General features: G+C 45.1%; 1 protein-coding gene across 1 annotated transcript in view; it reads left to right on the top strand.

The window, feature by feature from the left end:
- The window catches only part of LOC144480308 (protein transport protein Sec31A-like), a 106,606-nt gene that overhangs the window by 75,297 nt on the left and 14,486 nt on the right, over positions 1-16,823 (top strand). Inside the window, 3 exon segments of the mRNA XM_078199662.1 lie at positions 2,887-2,925; positions 4,689-4,747; positions 12,935-13,081. Coding sequence (XP_078055788.1) covers positions 2,887-2,925; positions 4,689-4,747; positions 12,935-13,081 — 245 coding nt within the window.

The raw sequence follows: 16,823 nt of genomic DNA, 5'->3' as shown, positions 1-16,823 counted from the left end.
ATCAGGGGCAGACAGATAATCTGCAGGCACGTCGCAATTATTAATTTTTCTTGTTCTCCTGGAAATTTTCCATTCAGTCCGAGCCTCCTGATCTGTGGTGACCAGAATTTCCCAGTCACCGAAACCTGAGAGAGCTGCAGCAGCCTCAGAATTTCCAGGCACTGGCATGGGGCAACTCGGGGTTTATATCAGCCCACTAAAATGCAATCGAGAAGTAGGGATGATCTACCTTGGGTAGGGGGTGGGGGAGGGGGTTAACTTGGCCCTGTAAAACATTATGTGGGATACAAGGAACATGCTGTACCACAATCAAGCCTTCGAATGAAATTGTGCAAAGCTCAAGTCAGATCTCGGAACATTTTTTTATTTATTCATTCGTGGGACGTGGGCGTTGCTGGCTGGCCAGCATTTATTGCCCCATCCCTAGTTGCTCTTGAACTGGGCCACTTCAGAAGGGCAGTTGAGAGTCGACCACATTGCTGTGGCTCTGGAGCCACATGTAGGTCAGACCAGGTAAGGACGGCAGATTTCCTTCTCCAAAGGGCATTAGTGAACCAGATGGGTTTTTGTGACAATCGACAATGGTTTCATGGCATATTTAGTAGATTCCTAATTCCTGATATTTTTTATTGAATTCAGATTCCACCATCTGCCATGGCGGGATTCGAATCCAGGTCCCCAGAACATGAACTGAGTTTCTGGATTAACAGTCTAGCGATAATATCATTAGGCCATCACCTTCTCTACAATCACCGCCATTACACTCTGCTGTATTGTGGATTGTTTTAGGTTCTTGCTCACATTCTTACATACCATAATATTTCTCTGGGCTATCTGTCCATCTGTTCACATTTTATTGTAACCATTACTATTTGTTATTCAATTACTTTAGAGTCTCCATTAATGTCCATGCGTAGAGAAGAGTTTGTTGCAGTTAGACTTGAGTGTGCAACATATCAGATTATATTCATTCGTGTATCATGTTTCACTGAGGATCCCTATGTTTGGAGTTGACTGTAAATGTACTTGTAGGTTATTGGAGCATGGAGGGTTGATGGATTGCATCAAAAATGTCTGGTGAGCATTGCAAATAGGACCCTAGCCACTCATTAATGTCCTAAATTACTCATTGTTATTCAGAATAAGAGGTAGGCCATTTAGGGCCAAGATAATGGGGCATTTTTCATTCAGAGGGTGGTGAATCTTTGGAATTCTCTACCCAAGGGGCTAAGGGGGCTCAGTCATTGAGTATATTCAAGACGATGGTCGATGGATTCTTCGATACTAAGAGATATGGCGATCTTGTGGGAAAATGGCACCAAGGTAGAAGATCAACTATGATCTAGTTGAATGCCAGAGCAGACTCAAGGAGCAGAGTGGCCTATTCCTGCTCCTGTTTCCTATGTTTGGGACAATATAATTTCTCCGGATCCCATCCCAGATCCGTATTGAGTGCATTATTGAAGTTCTCTTTGGACAAGGTGATGACAACATCCCTAAGATGCTAAACATGAGCGTCTTCTTTTCCCAAGGGGAGTACAAATAATAGGACCTTCAGTGGGGAAAGTGAAAGATATGAAACAATCTTACTGTTCAATGTTGGTGCTTTGGTTAGATAATTGTGCTAGTTGGGCCCAACTCTCCTAATCTAATTCTAATGATATCTAGTTCACAAGACATGAGCTACTTTCTACCATGCAATAGTAACCTCTTTACCACTATTTAGCCAACCTGTCTCTGATATTGCTGGGATAAGTTGGCTGAGATCCTTAGAATGAACTAGTATAGGGAACACTTAGTCTTATCCACAAGGGGCAGCATGGTGGCACAGTGGTTAGCACTGCTGCCTCACAGCGCCAGGGACCCGGCTTCAATTCCAGCCTTGGGTCACTGCGAAGTCTGCACGTTCTCCCCGTGTCTGCGTGGGTTTCCTCTGGGTGCTCAGGTTTCCCCTCTCAGTCCGAAAGACGTGCTGGCTAGGTGGATTGGCCATGTTAAATTCTCCCTCAGTGTACCCGAACAGGCGCCGGAGTGTGGTGTCTAGGGGATTTTCACAGTAACTTCATTGCAGTGTTAATGTAAGCCTACTTGTGACACAAATAAATATAAATAAATGTAAGCCTGATCCATGTCATTATTGTCTATTTTTGCAAAATCTGGCACTGCTTTATGATGCCATAATGCAAATTATTTAGAATTAGCATGTGTATAATGAAACTGCCTTGCATCAGTTTACTAAATGTAACCCTGCTTTATCTATGATTACAGATAACCTCATGCTGTAGTTCCTCTTTATCTAAGAAGGAGCTTTTAGTACTGTCATTCTGGTCAATGGAAGGTGCGCAATAGATTCTACCGTTTCAAGAGGATTTAGTATATCTACTCGGGTCCAACAGCGTTAACAAGGCTGTAAAATAGCTGAACAATCCGATTGTTTAAAGAGTGAGGTTCACAAGTTTTTAATATTTGACGGCAAGGCCAGAGAGATTGCTCGCAGTCCCCGTCAGCTGCCCCGGAGTTCGCCTGTTGGGTTCCCTTGGCTGTTTGGTTTCCCCCACCATTGGCTAGCGCTATTTACTTCTGTTGGATTGATGTGCTGCTTCTGCTCAGGTGTAAGTGTCAATTCTGTTTCAGAAGAGGCAGTGCTGCATGTACCAATGTACCTCCCTGTGTTGCATGATGGTAAAGGATGACAACTTGTGGATGTACGCTGCAAGGATTGGTGTTCTTTGCTATGTGCTCTGCTTCTTGGTAAACAGTAAGGAGAATAGCCACCCTGTTCTAAGATAAATAGTTGGCTGAATTAGTATTTATCTGCTTGTGTGTAGTTTGCTGAGTGTTATTTCGATTATCCATAGAACCTCCCTGTATTCTTTGGTTTTTCAGGATTCCTTCCATGGCTACAAAACCGCCCTTGTGCATCAGGTGAAAGGATAATAAGTGTCCTGGCTGGATCAGCTAGCCTTGTATGATGATCGTTCTATTAAAACGCTAGTGTTCTTCATGGCCTGTACCTCTTTTTACAGATCTGAGATCTTTTAGATTTTTCACATCTGTTTTTAGTCCTTTTCTTACAAAAAGGGTTCTTCTGTATAATTCAAAGATTAAGCTATAAACTGATATTAAATCTCTTACAGTATAAAGAACACTGGTGTTCCTTTGTTTAATTTACGTGTGTATTTTTTAAAAGTTCAGTTTCTTGATTGGCGTGGTTTTTTTAAAAGACTTACTTGAAGTCGCTTTTGCAACTAACAAAACGTGAGCTGGGATTCATTAGTGATGTTGGACCAATGCACTGAACGAGGGGGTTTTTCGTTGAGTGATATTATTCATAGGATCCCTACAGTGCAGAAAGAGGCCATTCGGCCCATCGAGCCTGCACCGATGGCAATCCCACCCAGGCCCTATTCCCATAACCCCACATACCCCCCCCCCCCCCCCCCCCCCCCCCGATTTAGCATGACCAATACACCTAACCCACACACCTTTGGATGGTGGGAGGAAACCCACGCAGACACGGGGAGAACATGCAAACTCCACACAGACAGTTACCCAAGACCAGATTCGAACCCGGGTCACTGGTGCTGTGAGAATGCTAACCACTTGTTCTATTTTGTTAACCTTCTTGTTATTTTTCCTTGCTTTTGACCGCCCCCCCCCCGCCTCCAAAATTAGGTTCTATAAGGTTTTCATTTCCTGATAGGCAGGTGACCTAGACGTAAGCTCTGTGTATCCTACCAGTCAGAAAATGGCAGGCTATGTGCAAGAGCTGCTTGGGTTGAATCTTAGTGCCGCACTGCCATTTTCCTTTTGCCATTGGGAGAACACTTTAAAATCCGTGCCTTTCCCTGCATGAGAGGTGTGGGCTTCCCCCGTCCACACCGGGTGAAGCGGGCCCCTTGTGCACCAAGGTATTCCCCGCTGATGGCATTAAGTGGTCGTGTTAATAAATGCAAATGAGTGGCTTAATCCAGACAGCAGAGCTCCTCAAGGGAATGGCCAGCCCAGAGCTTCATTCTGTGCTAATCCCTGCTCGGATAGGCAAATGAATTGTCGCTTTATGTTCAGTAACTTGCCGCCAGGGTTCCATGTGAAATAGCCATAACGTTTTCAGCGCAAGCTGATAGGGGGGGAGGAAATAAAACTGACCCATGGGGGTGATTGATGGTGAAAATACCGAACAATGCTCCAGAAAACTTGTACTAATAACTTAGCAATTAATGGGTGGTCCATTGTGGGCTTCAGCTGACCTCTTGTGGTAAGGTTGCAGACTTTGTGATGAAAGGTTGTTCCTGCTGAGATTCATCTTGAGGTTGTGACTGTACATCAAACAATGCATTGAAGATACAGGGGCAGCAACGGAAAACCTTAAATATATCATTATGCCCAACCGAATGCTTTTCAAAGATTCAATCAGGGAGCCCTGGGGGTAGATTATACTAAAGAGCTCTCTGGTACCAAGAGAGGGAGGGGGGAACTGTGACTGAAAGCATTAAAACGTTGAAGCTTCGCTATGTTGGCTTCTTCACGCAAAAAGCAATAATGCTGTTACTGAGCTCGATGTAATACTATTGAAGTGATTGCAGACTTGCCATTTTTTATTTTTTAAAAAAAAACATCTTTGTCAGCAGTGTGACATACGAGACCTCTTTCCATATACACTGTCTCATGTTATTTACTTCAAATAGGGTTCCAGGATGGATGGAATGATCCTCCAGCAGTACGGGCTGGGCAAAGAAAGAAAGTGGTAAGTTACGCATTCTTGCTAATCGCACAACCGCACTCGGGCCTGATCGACCTGATCCTCTTCCTTTACACACGAGCTCCACCTTCGGTTTATCACCCCAGAGCTGTGTTGTCTCGCAAGTGATGCTTCTCATCTGGTTGACTGAACGAAGTATGTCATTAAAATATGAATTGCTGATCTGTTCTTGGCCAGCACGGTGGCACAGTGGTTAGCACTGCTGCCCCGCAGCGCCGGGGACCTGGGTTCAATTCCAGCCTTGGGTTTGCACATTCTCACCGTGTCTCCGTGGGTTTCCTCCAGGTGCTCCGGTTTCCTCCCACAGTCCAAAGATGTATGAGTTAGGTGGATTGGCCATGCTAAATTGCCCCTTAGTGTCCCAAGATAAGTAGGTTAGGTGGATTGGCCATGCTAAATTCCCCCTTGCTGTCCAGCGATGCGAAGGTTAGGTGGATTGGCCATGCTAAATTGCCCCTTAGTGTCCCAAGATAAGTAGGTTAGGTGGATTGGCCATGCTAAATTGCCCCTTAGTGTCCCAAGATAAGTAGGTTAGGTGGATTGGCCATGCTAAATTGCCCCTTAGTGTCCCAAGATAAGTAGGTTAGGTGGATTGGCCATGCTAAATTGCTTGTTAGTGTCCCAAGATGCTAGGTTAGGTGGATTGGCCATGTTAAATTGCCCCTTAGTGTCAGGGGGACTAGAAGGGTAAATACATGGGGTTAAGGAGATAGGGCTTGGGTGGGATTGTTTTCGGTGCAGGCTCGATGGGCCGAATGGCCTCCTTCTGCACTGTAGGGATTCTATGATTCGCTGACAGAAGAAATTCCTCCTCGTCGCTTTCTTAAATGGGAGACTTCCTTATTTTGAAACTGTGTCCCCAGTTCTGGGTCTCCCCCATTGGTGAAGCATCCTCTTAGCATCTAGCTTCTTGCATCTTCACCCTTTGTGTGCGTCTTTTGAGATTGTGTAAAGCTGACCTTTGTTCTTGGAAACCTTACATGCCATCATTTAATATCTTCCAAGTCTCCCCGTGTATCTGGGAGAGCACCAGATCATCTGTGTCGAGGAACTAAAGGTCAAGTCACCATAGTCCCAGATGACCATGGGCTGACTGGTGGTGATTTAACCTGAGGATCACCACACCTCAGGCAAGGTTGAGAAGGCAAGGGCCTTTATGAATAACCTCAGCCGGTATGGGAATTGAACCCACGCTGTTAGCGTCGCTCTGCTTCACAAACCAGCCAACCGAGCCAAACCAACCCCTGTCTGGGATTTAGATCCCTTGTTAAAACCTTCAATGTGCGCTATTTATTTTTTGAGAAGCCAGGAAAGAGTCCAATGCGCAAGAAGCTCCGAAACTTAAAAGAATAGAAGAGGATCTGAGCTGGTTCAGGGTGCATCAATAAAGAATGAAATAGCTTGCATTTATATAGTGCAGTGACATCTGATGGCATGCTTTTAAAATGTGGCCCCTGTCGCAATGTAGGAAACTGCAGCAGCCAATTTCCCCACACCAAGATTTCTACACAATGAGCTAAACGGTCAAAAGTCATGATGCTGGTTGAGGGATGAATGTTGGCTGAAACATCGGGAGAGCACTCCTGCTCTGCACTGTAGGAGCTCGTATGCCAATCTCTGAGGGAGCAGAGGTGTCACGCTTCATCTGAAAAGGGGCACATCCAACCGTGCAGCACTCCCTCAGTGCTGCGCTGTCAACCATATTATGTGGTCAAGTTTAAAGTTTATTTATTTATTAGTCACAAGTAGGCTTACATTCACACTGCAATGAAGTTACTGTGAAAATCCCCTAGTCGCCACACTCCGGTGCCTGTTCGGGTACACTGAGGAAGAATTTAGCACAGCCAATTCACCTAACCTGCACGTCTTTGGACTGTGGGAGGAAACCGGAGGAAGCCCACGCAGACATGGGGAGTACGTGCAAACTCCACGCAGACAGTGACCCAAGCCGGGAATCGAACCCGGGTCCCTGGCGCTGTGAGGCAGCAGTGCTGACCACTCTGCCATCGTGCCACCCCAGTGGTGCTTGTGTACACATGACCTTCTGACTCTGACTCTGAGACCAGGCAGTCTGGCGTTCCAGGTCAAGGCCACTGACATGATGTCTTAGTGAAAGACATTCCCAGGACATCTGACACAAGTTCTAAAGCCCTGTGTAGCTAGAAACCGGATTTCACCGTAAACCATGTACCAAATTCTAAAGGACGGAGAGCATGATTCTCGAAATGTGGCTGACAAAATCCCAGATTCCCTTTAGTTCAGAAAGGAAACTCCATGTATTCCGTCTCTAAAACAGTGATCCTGTGCTGGTTTTACTTAAAGCATGCTGTACGTTTTAACTTCTTTCATGTGGGAAACGTAAGCACGTAGGAAAGCAAGAGGGAATGTGAGCATTCACAGACTACTGGAAGTTGAACTGTGAACGTTAGCAGTGTCCCAGCATTGCTGTGCTCCGATCTAAAGGAACAAGCAATGAATCAACCCGATGGAGAGTTTCAAAACAATGAGGGAAAGAGTGAGTTTGAATAGAAGAATACGTTTTAAATTCATTCTCAAGATATTAACTGGCAGGAATAGTGGTGATTACCCATCCTTATTTTTATTGTGGGATCTGCGTGAATTGGAGGAAAGATTGGAATAATCAGCATGGATAAAGAACTGTCTGCTGCAGAATAGTTCTGGGAGGAAGCTGGAGTTAGAGGGAGTGATACCTTGATTTGGAATTATCAAGTGCCTTATGTAAAGCCTTAACCTATGAACTAACCTCAACAAATCAGGTACAAATCAAACACTTCTAAAATCCCAGATCTTAAAGGGAGACTTGCATTTATATAGTGCCTTTCGCAGCCGGCAGGCATCAAAACCAACACAAAAAGAAAGCTTTTAATTCATTCTCAGAATGTGAACGTCACTTGAAAAGCCTGGCATTTATTCCTAGTTGCCCTGAGAATGTAGCAATACAGTAAGAGTTTTAACACCAGGTTAAAGTCCAACAGGTTTATTTGGTAGACCAAATAAACTACCAAATAAATCTGTTGGACTTTAACCTGGTGTTGTTAAAACTCTTATTGTGTTTACCCCAGTCCAACGTTGGCATCTCCACACAGTGTAGCAATACAAGAGGGGCTCTCTAGCCCATTTCAGAGGGCAGTTAAAAGTCACGCACATTGATGTGGGACTGGAGTCATGGTAAGGACAACAGATCTTCTTTTCTAAAGGACATGAGTGAACCAGTTAGTCTTTTGCAGTCTTCTCAGTTTCACCATCGCCTTTTATTGATATTGTTTTTATTGTTTGTAGTTTTCTTTGAAAGTGCATTTCTCAAACTAACATGGTGGATTGAAACTCATTCTCTGAAATATCGGCCGGTGCCTCAGGATTGCTGGCTTGATGACCGTTAAGCCACCGCACTCTACAGTCCGCGTTAACCATTGAAGTCTAAACCACACCCAGATCGGAAAATCTGGGCTATGAAGTTTTAAATCCGCATTCCCATTAATGTGCGCACATCTCGAACTATAGATGTGCAATTTTGAGTAACCGCTTGGGGTTGTGGGGGTGAGATCAGAACACTAAATTCTTTTGTGGGGCAGTGCATCAGAGCAATTGATGCTTCCTTGGGGATCTGAGTAAACTACAAATGGTATTTGAAAGCCTTTGAAGCTTCCAGTTTGTTTTGATTGGATTTTATTGTCAAGTATATCTACTTCATTGGGTGAAAGAATCAGGCGAATGATCCAAGGAAGGGATTATAGGTGGTGGAGGAAAAGGGCTGGTCATGTGAAACTTGGGTTGTTCGTTTAGACTGCAGTATAATACCAGTCAAAGTAGGAGGTATCTTTTTTTTAAAGTCTGCAGTAATCCTCTACCCTAATCCCTCCTCCTCCTCCTTTGCTCCCAACAGATAGCACAAGAGCAAAATAAGCCATTTTACTCAAATAAGACCAATTAAACTTCCAAATCTGAATTGAGCAGGGCTGCTTAAGTGCCAGTTTAAATTCATACAAAGTTAAACTTTATTTGGAGAAGCACCGAGTGTTTGGTGGCCCTGCTTGAAATTATTTAGCTGTCCTGGAGGCAAAAGCCGTCCTCCATCTTACAGGCCCTATAATTGCTTTCCTTCAGTAGATTTTACAGTTCAGCTGAGTGACCTGTTGTGGACATGATGAGCTTAGAGGGTTAATCTGAAAATCCTTTTAGCTCTGGATTCATGGAACCATTAACTGCAATTTCAGTTTGTGGTGCTGTCTCCACAGTGCCTGTAGTTCGGTCAGTCTGTGTCACTTGTACTTACTGTCAGTTGTGTTAACATTGTGCCAGTGATGTTAACCCTTCAAATGGCACGTTTTGGTAGGGGCATAGTCAAGGAGTAGCATAACCCAAAAATGTGTCCCAAGGAAAGTGAAGATCCCATTTAACCTTCAAGTTGCTGTTATCCTGATGGATACAGTGCAGACACAGAAGTTCAAATAAGGTACAGGAGTGGAAAATGTAGTCATAGATTCCACAGCCTATCCGACCAATCTTCAAAACAAGTGGCCCTCGTTTGCCTGCTCCCCCATGCTTGCCCAGCTCTCCATTAGGTTTATCCACATTGCTTGCCTTCCGGGGTAAGAAGCAAACTTAGGGACTCTTTTCAGGTTGTTTTCTGTTAACTATCATTATTCTGTGATCCGCAACATGAATGTAATGTCATAGGACATGAGTATCATTGGCTGACAAGCATTTATTGCCCATCTCTAGTTGCCCTTGAACTGAGGGGCTTGCTTGGCTACTTCAGAGGGCAGCTGAGAGTCAACCACGCTGCTGTGGCTCTGGGGTCACATGTGGGCCAGACCAGGCAAGGACGGCAGGTTTCCTTCCCTAAAGGACATTCGTGAACCAGATGGGTTTTTCCAACAATGGTTTCATGATCATCAGTAGATTCGCAATTCCAGATATTTTTTATTGAATTCAAATTCCACCATCTGCCGTGGCGGGATTCGAACACCGGTCTTCAGAACATTAGCTGAGTTTCTGGATTAATAGTCTAGCGATAATGCCACTCGGCCACCCATCATTAGCAACAATATTCTTTCTATGGCATGTTAAAGCCAAACTGCTATTTAAATTTTGACAATTTGACAGGTTTGACCGATTTGATCATTTCAGTCTTGTGGAAAAGGTTCATTTTGTAAACAATGACTTGCATTTATATAGCGCCGTTAATGGAGTGACATGATCCCAAGGTCCACAGAAGCATTATTAAACAAAATTTGACACCAAGCCACAAGTGCAGCTGACAAAGTAGTTCAGGCAAAGAGATGGGCTCCAAGAAATTTCTTCAAGAAGGAGAGAGAAATGGGGAGGTGGAGATGCATTCAGGGAAGGAATTTCAGAGCTGAGAGCCCAGATGGTGAAAGGCACATTTGCCAGTGGTGGGTGGGGGTGGCGAACCAAATCAGGGACGTGCAAGAGACAAGAATGAAAGCAATACAGAACTCTGGAACTCTCTCCACTCTTCTACCTACCTTTGTCAGCAGGCTGCTGAGTACTTTTCTCTATCGTTACCTCTTGTTGGTAGTTCTTGCGAGAATAATATAACTTCACTCATCAAATCGGTTGTATTTTTACTAATTCATGCTCGACATGGTGTGGTCAGCAGTGATCAGGATACAAACCTTTGAATGTGACATGACTGCCTTAACCGCTTACCCATGAATCAAAACTCTGGCTGGTGCAGGAATTTGTTAAGTCACCAATAATCTTGTCAGTGTTGGGCGAGGCATGTAGATTTGAGAAATGAAGTCCAGGGCCTTTCAACTTGTTGCCTAATGGGCAGTGGGTATATTTCCTTTGCTACTCTCCACCAACTGTCACTCTGACGCACGGCTAAAAGTCATGCAACTGGAAAGGCTTATGCTCGACCTTGGCAATAGGCGGCTGTCGAGACTTCTCGAAAGGTCAGCAGAAGTTTATCTTGAGCTTTTCCCGGCATCTTCACTTTTAGTGAGTGACTGGACCAAGACGGTTTGCACGTCATCCATTTTCGGTGGTCACTTTAGGAGGTTTGTCTCTTTCTTTCTTGAGTTTTGATTCTTAAATCATTCAATAATTCCATTTTCACCAAAGAGTTTGTTCTTGCAGCGACAATAACAGACATATTATCACAGTTATCTTTTTCTGCTGCTTACCCCGAAGAATCTTTCAGACTTGGAAAATACAGGCCCTCTCCCATGGTCGTTACCATGTGTCACTTACTAAGATGTTGGCATTCGTAGTGGACTTCATAGAATCAGTGCAGAAGGAGGCAATTCGGCCCATCGAGTCTGCACAATCCCACCCAGGCCCTATCCCCATAACCCCACGTGTTTACCCTATTAGTCCCCCTGACACTAGGGCCAGTCAACCTAACCCGCACAGCTTTGTACTGTGGAAACCGGAACACCCGGAGGAAACCCAAGCAGACACGAGGAGAACGTGCCAACTCCACACAGACAGTCACCCAAGCCGGGAATCGAACCCGGATCCCTGGCGCTGAGAGGCAGCAGTGCTAACCACTGTGCCACCGTGTTGCCCCGTGATTTCCAGGAGACTGGCTGCTGTACTGAAGTAGGAACTAGAAGAAATTTGGTTCTCTGGATTTTGTCCAGGTGCTTTGATCCCTTATCAAGACTAAATATTCTGGAGTAACACCAACATCTTGTAAACTATACGTTTCACGTCAGTTCTTCTGGAGTGCGTTGAAGCTACTATAATCTTGTGTATTTTTACCCTTTACAATCACTCGTACATTTTCTTCAGTGCAAAGAGGTTAGTGAATCTTAATCTAAAGTGATTTAAAGCCATGTTTCCTGGGAACATGAATCCAGGTTTTCCAGAACTCATATATTCTTGTTTCATACTCATGGTTTGAAATTCCTCAGCAGAAGAATATCCTTTCAGCCTTCTTTCGGCTTTGAGAAAGCATTGAATAGGTGGTGTATTTTCACCTGTAACATTTGTAGCCAGATTGCCATTTATTTTTTGCAACGTATATAAGAATATTTATAAACAGAAGAATCATGGGGTGACATGGTGGCACAGTGGTTAGCACTGCTGCCTCACAGCGCCAGGGACCCGGGTTCAATTCCTGGCTCGGGTGACTGTCTGTGTGGAGTTTGCACATTCTCCCCGTGTCTGCGAGGGTTTCTTCCGGGTGCTCCGGTTTCCTCCCACAGTCCAAAAGATGTGTAGCTTAGGTGCATTGGCCATTGCTAAATTCTCCCTCAGTGTAGCCGAACAGGCGCCGGAGTGTGGCGACTGGGGGATTTTCACAGTAACTTCATTGCAGTGTTAATGTAAGCCTACTTGTGACACTAATAAATAGACTTAAACTTAAAAAACTTAAACATTGGTAATTAGCCTGCTGCCTTTGATAGATTAATCGTGCTTACCTCCCCGTCACCCTGAAGCACACCTTGGTGAGTTAGAAATTGGTCCGTCCTTCCTTTTGTGATCTGCGAGTGACGCTGCCAAGAGGACGACTTCAAAAAGGGCCTTTGCTTTATGTAGGCTGGGAAAGGGGAATTTAAATAGTGACACTGGCGAAATATTCAGTGCACCTCCACGGATTACTGCAGCCTAGTTCAAAGAGCAGGAGATTTTTTTTCTTGGTGAAATCATCTGAGTTGTAGAGGGATTATAAGATTTATAGAAGGAGCAGGGGAAAAAAAGTTGCCGCTGTCACATCTGATTAATTAGTCCCAGTTGCACAGTAGTGCAATATTCTACCTTTGTAAGGGAGAAGAGTTTGTTACTGCTGTTCCAGAGCTCTCCAGGCTACTCGACGCAAACCACCAGATGGAGTCTGTGCTGATTTCTCAATGAAGGGATTCAGCTTGTACACAGTATGTATGGTATAGCCAGGGACAATGGAATATTACAAAAACCCAGTTTTAGTATGCTATTAACCTAGAACGAAGGCAAGACTTGACCTTGCAATGAATTGCGGTCTTTTGTAACTGAGAATATCCTCTTCTATCTGGCTTTACACAAAAATTATATTGATGTTGTATCACTGTTTAGTGTGTGGAAGTGATCAGTATTCTGATCTTTTTGCATTCAGTTCTGCTCTGTTCTCTTTTAGATAGTCTGGCGGCCTTTTTAATGTTGGCTGCTATTTTATAACGTGCTCTTTACACAATCTTCCAGCTACCTGACAACTACACTCCTCCGGCTCCCATTACTGCTCCCGTCGTGAATTACTCCACGGATATGCAACAGCTCCGACCCCAGGGTTTCACTCCTCAGGATATCAGTCAAGGACCTCCCGGGGCACCAAAAGAGGCCAATTTACAGGTGCGTTCTCCCTTGCCAGCGAGAGCTTGCCGTTTTACTTTTCCTGGTTCGTGCCAAGGTTGTACATGTGGCATGATTGAATGCAACGGGTACTAAAGTCTATCCATAGTCTCGCACTGTGAAGAGGTTATACAAATTGTAAGTATTTTCAGAGCTTGCAAAAGGAATCTAGAGGTGGAATGCCATTGCTATTTTGTTAGGATTCTAAAATATGCAAGGGGAAAGAATATTAAATGATCAAATGGGAGCGAGTGACCAAAAAAGAGATCATTGCATCAATAAAGTAAAGTTAAAAAGTTTATTAGTCATTTAATATACATGTTATATATTATATATAATCGCAGATCTCCTGCAGGGTTACATATAGTAACTCAGGAGCCTTCAACACAGCAGCAATTCATAGAATCATAGAACCCCAACAGTGCAGAAGGAAGCCATTCAGCCCATCAAGTCCAACCCAGGCCATATCCCCATAACCCTATGTATTTACCCTGCTAGTCCCCCTGACGCTAAGGGGCAATTTAGCATGGCCAATGCAACTAACCAGTACGTCTTTCGGACTGTGGGAGGAAACCCATGCAGAGACAGGGCGAACGTGCAAACTCCACACACACACACACAGTGACCCAAGGCGGGAATCGAACCCGGATTCCTGGTGCTGTGAGGCAGTAGTGCTAACCACTGTGCCACCGTGCCGCCCCTGTGAAGCAAAATATGTTTAATGTAGATCAGATGTTCCCAAACTGAGGGCAATGCCGAAGTTATCAAGGGAGGCACAAGGGTTTGCATCCATTAATTGTTGAGTTGCCCAGAAGGACCAAAGCCCATCATCTTTGCCACCACTCATCCCTTCATAGCTGTTATTTCAAGTGGGACCAGACAGATTGCAACCTCAGCTTCCTACTGGAGTCTTGAGCTAGGCTTCCAATCGCACATTCTCTCCACCTCAAGGACCATTTACTCTTACCTCCAAAGCATCTTTCACTTCATCTTCACTCTATCCACTGCTCAGCTACACTCTTATCAACTCAAGAAATAGGAACAGCTCCATACCTCCAACCTCCATTAACTCCAGCTCTGACTCCAAGTCAGAGGGCTGGTGGGCGGCATGGTGGCACAGTGGTTAGCACTGCTGCCTCATAGCCCCAGGCACCTGGGTTCAATTCCGATCTTGTGTGGAGTGTGTGCACTCTCCCCGTGTCTGCGTGGGTTTCCTCCAGGTACTCCAGTTGCCTCCCACACTCCAAAGATGTGCAGGTTAGTTTTATTGGGCATGATAAATTGCCCTTTCGTGTCAGGGGGATTAGGAGGATAAATATGTGGGGTTACAGGGATAGGATCTGGGTGGGGTTGTTGTTGGCGCAGGCTTGATGGGCCAAATGGCCTCCTTCTGCACTGTAGATTCTATGATTAAGTCCCACTCATCTATCCCCCTTCTGACCTCTGTGCAGAAATTTAAAATTCTCTTTGTGGTTAACTCCCTTTGTGGCCTCACTCCTCTCAATCTCCCTAACTCCTTCCAATCCTCAAATGTCTCTGAATTGCCCAACATAGACCATAAGAAATAAGAGCAGTGGACTGTTTGGCCTCTCGAACCTGCTCTGCCATTCAATAGGATCGTAGCGTTATTTAAGACGGGTAGGAAGGATAACCCGGGTAATTATAGGCCGGTGAGCTTGACGTCCATGGTGGGGAAGTTGTTGGAGAAGATTCTTAGAGATAGGATGTATGCGCATTTAGAAAGGAATAAACTCATTCACGATAGTCAGCATGGTTTTGTGAGAGGGAGGTCATGCCTCACTAACCTGGTGGAGTTTTTTGAAGAAGTGACCAGAATGGTTGACGAAGGAAGGGCCATGGATGTCGTCTATATGGACTTTAGTAAAGCGTTTGACAAAGTCCCTCATGGTAGGCTGGTGAAAAAGGTTGGATCTCATGGGATAAAGGGGGAGGTGGCTAGATGGGTGGAGAACTGGCTTGGTCACAGAAGACAGAGGGTGGTAGCGGAAGGGTCTTTTTCCGGCTGGAGGTCTGTGACTAGTGGTGTTCCGCAGGGCTCTGTATTGGGACCTCTGCTGTTTGTGATTTATATAAACGATCTGGAAGAAGGTGTAACTGGGGTGATCAGTAAGTTTGCGGACGACACAAAATTGGCAGGACTTGCAGATAGTGAGGAGCATTGTCAGAAGCTACAGAAGGATATAGATAGGCTGGAAATTTGGGCAAAGAAATGGCAGATGGAGTTCAATCCTGATAAATGCGAAGTGATGCATTTTGGTAGAAATAATGTAGGGAGGAGCTATACGATAAATGGCAGAACCATAAAGGGTGTAGATACGCAGAGGGACCTGGGTGTGCAAGTCCACAGATCCTTGAAGGTGGTGAAGAAGGCATGTGGCATGCTTGCCTTTATAGGATGGGGCATAGAGTATAAAAGTTGGGGTCTGATGTTGCAGATGTATAGAACGTTGGTTCGGCCGCATTTGGAATACTGCGTCCAGTTCTGGTCGCCACACTACCAGAAAGACGTGGAGGCTTTGGAGAGAGTACACAGGAGGTTTACCAGGATGTTGCCTGGTATGGAGGGGCTTAGTTATGAGGAGAGATTGGGTAAACTGGGGTTGTTCTCCCTGGAAAGACGGAGGATGAGGGGAGACTTAATAGAGGTGTATAAAATTATGAAAGGCATAGATGGGGTGAACGGTGGGAAGCTTTTCCCCAGGTCGGTGGTGACGTTCACGAGGGGTCATAGGTTCAAGGTGAAGGGGGGGAGGTTTAACACAGATATCAGAAGGACATATTTTACACAGAGGGTGGTGGGGGCCTGGAATGCGCTGCCAGGCAAGGTGGTGGAGGCGGTCACACTGGGAACGTTTAAGACTTATCTAGACAGCCATATGAACGGAGTGGGAATGGAGGGATACAAAAGAATGGTCTAGTTTGGACCAGGGAGCGGCACGGGCTTGGAGGGCCGAAGGGCCTGTTCCTGTGCTGTATTGTTCTTTGTTCTTTGTAGCTGATCCGACATTCCTCACGTCCACTTTCCTGCCCTTTCCCCGTAACCCTTGATTCCCTTACTGATCAAGAATCTATCTCGGTCTTAAATATACACAAGGACTCTACCTCCATAGCTGTGGTAAGGAGTTCCAAAGACCCTCAAAGACTCTCTTTGGTTGGTGCAGGCTTGGAGGGCCGAAGGGCCTGTTCCTGTGCTGTAATGTTCTTTGAGGGAAGAAATTCCTTCTCATCTCGGTCTTAACTTGGTGCCCCTTTATTCTGAGACTGTGCCCTCTGGTCCGAGACTCTCCCATGACAGGAAACACCCTCTCGGCATTTACCCTGTCAAACCCCTTAAAAATTCCATATGTTTCAATGAGATTACCTCTCATTCCCCTAAATTCCGATGAGTAGAGTCCAAACCAGTTTAACCGTTCCTCGCGAGACAATCCCTCCATACCAGGGATCGTCCTAATGAACCGTCTCTGAACTACCTCTAATGAAAGAATATCTTTCTTTAAATAAGCGGACCACATCTGCTCTCAATACTCCAGATGTGGTCTCACCAGTACCTTGTACAGTTGCAACAAGACTTCCCAACTCTTATATTCCAACCCCCTTGAAACAAGAGCCAACATTCCATTAGCCTTCCCGATTATCTGCTGCCAGCTTTCTGTGCTTCGTGCGCAAGTTCTCCCAAGTCCCTTTGTGTAGCAGCTTTCTGCAGTTTTTCTCCATTTAAATA

Source organism: Mustelus asterias, chromosome 28 (assembly GCF_964213995.1).
Source record: "Mustelus asterias chromosome 28, sMusAst1.hap1.1, whole genome shotgun sequence".
NCBI classification, from domain to species: Eukaryota; Metazoa; Chordata; class Chondrichthyes; order Carcharhiniformes; family Triakidae; genus Mustelus; species Mustelus asterias.
Note: the sequence above shows the minus strand (reverse complement) of the source record. Positions and strands in the feature narration are given on the sequence as shown.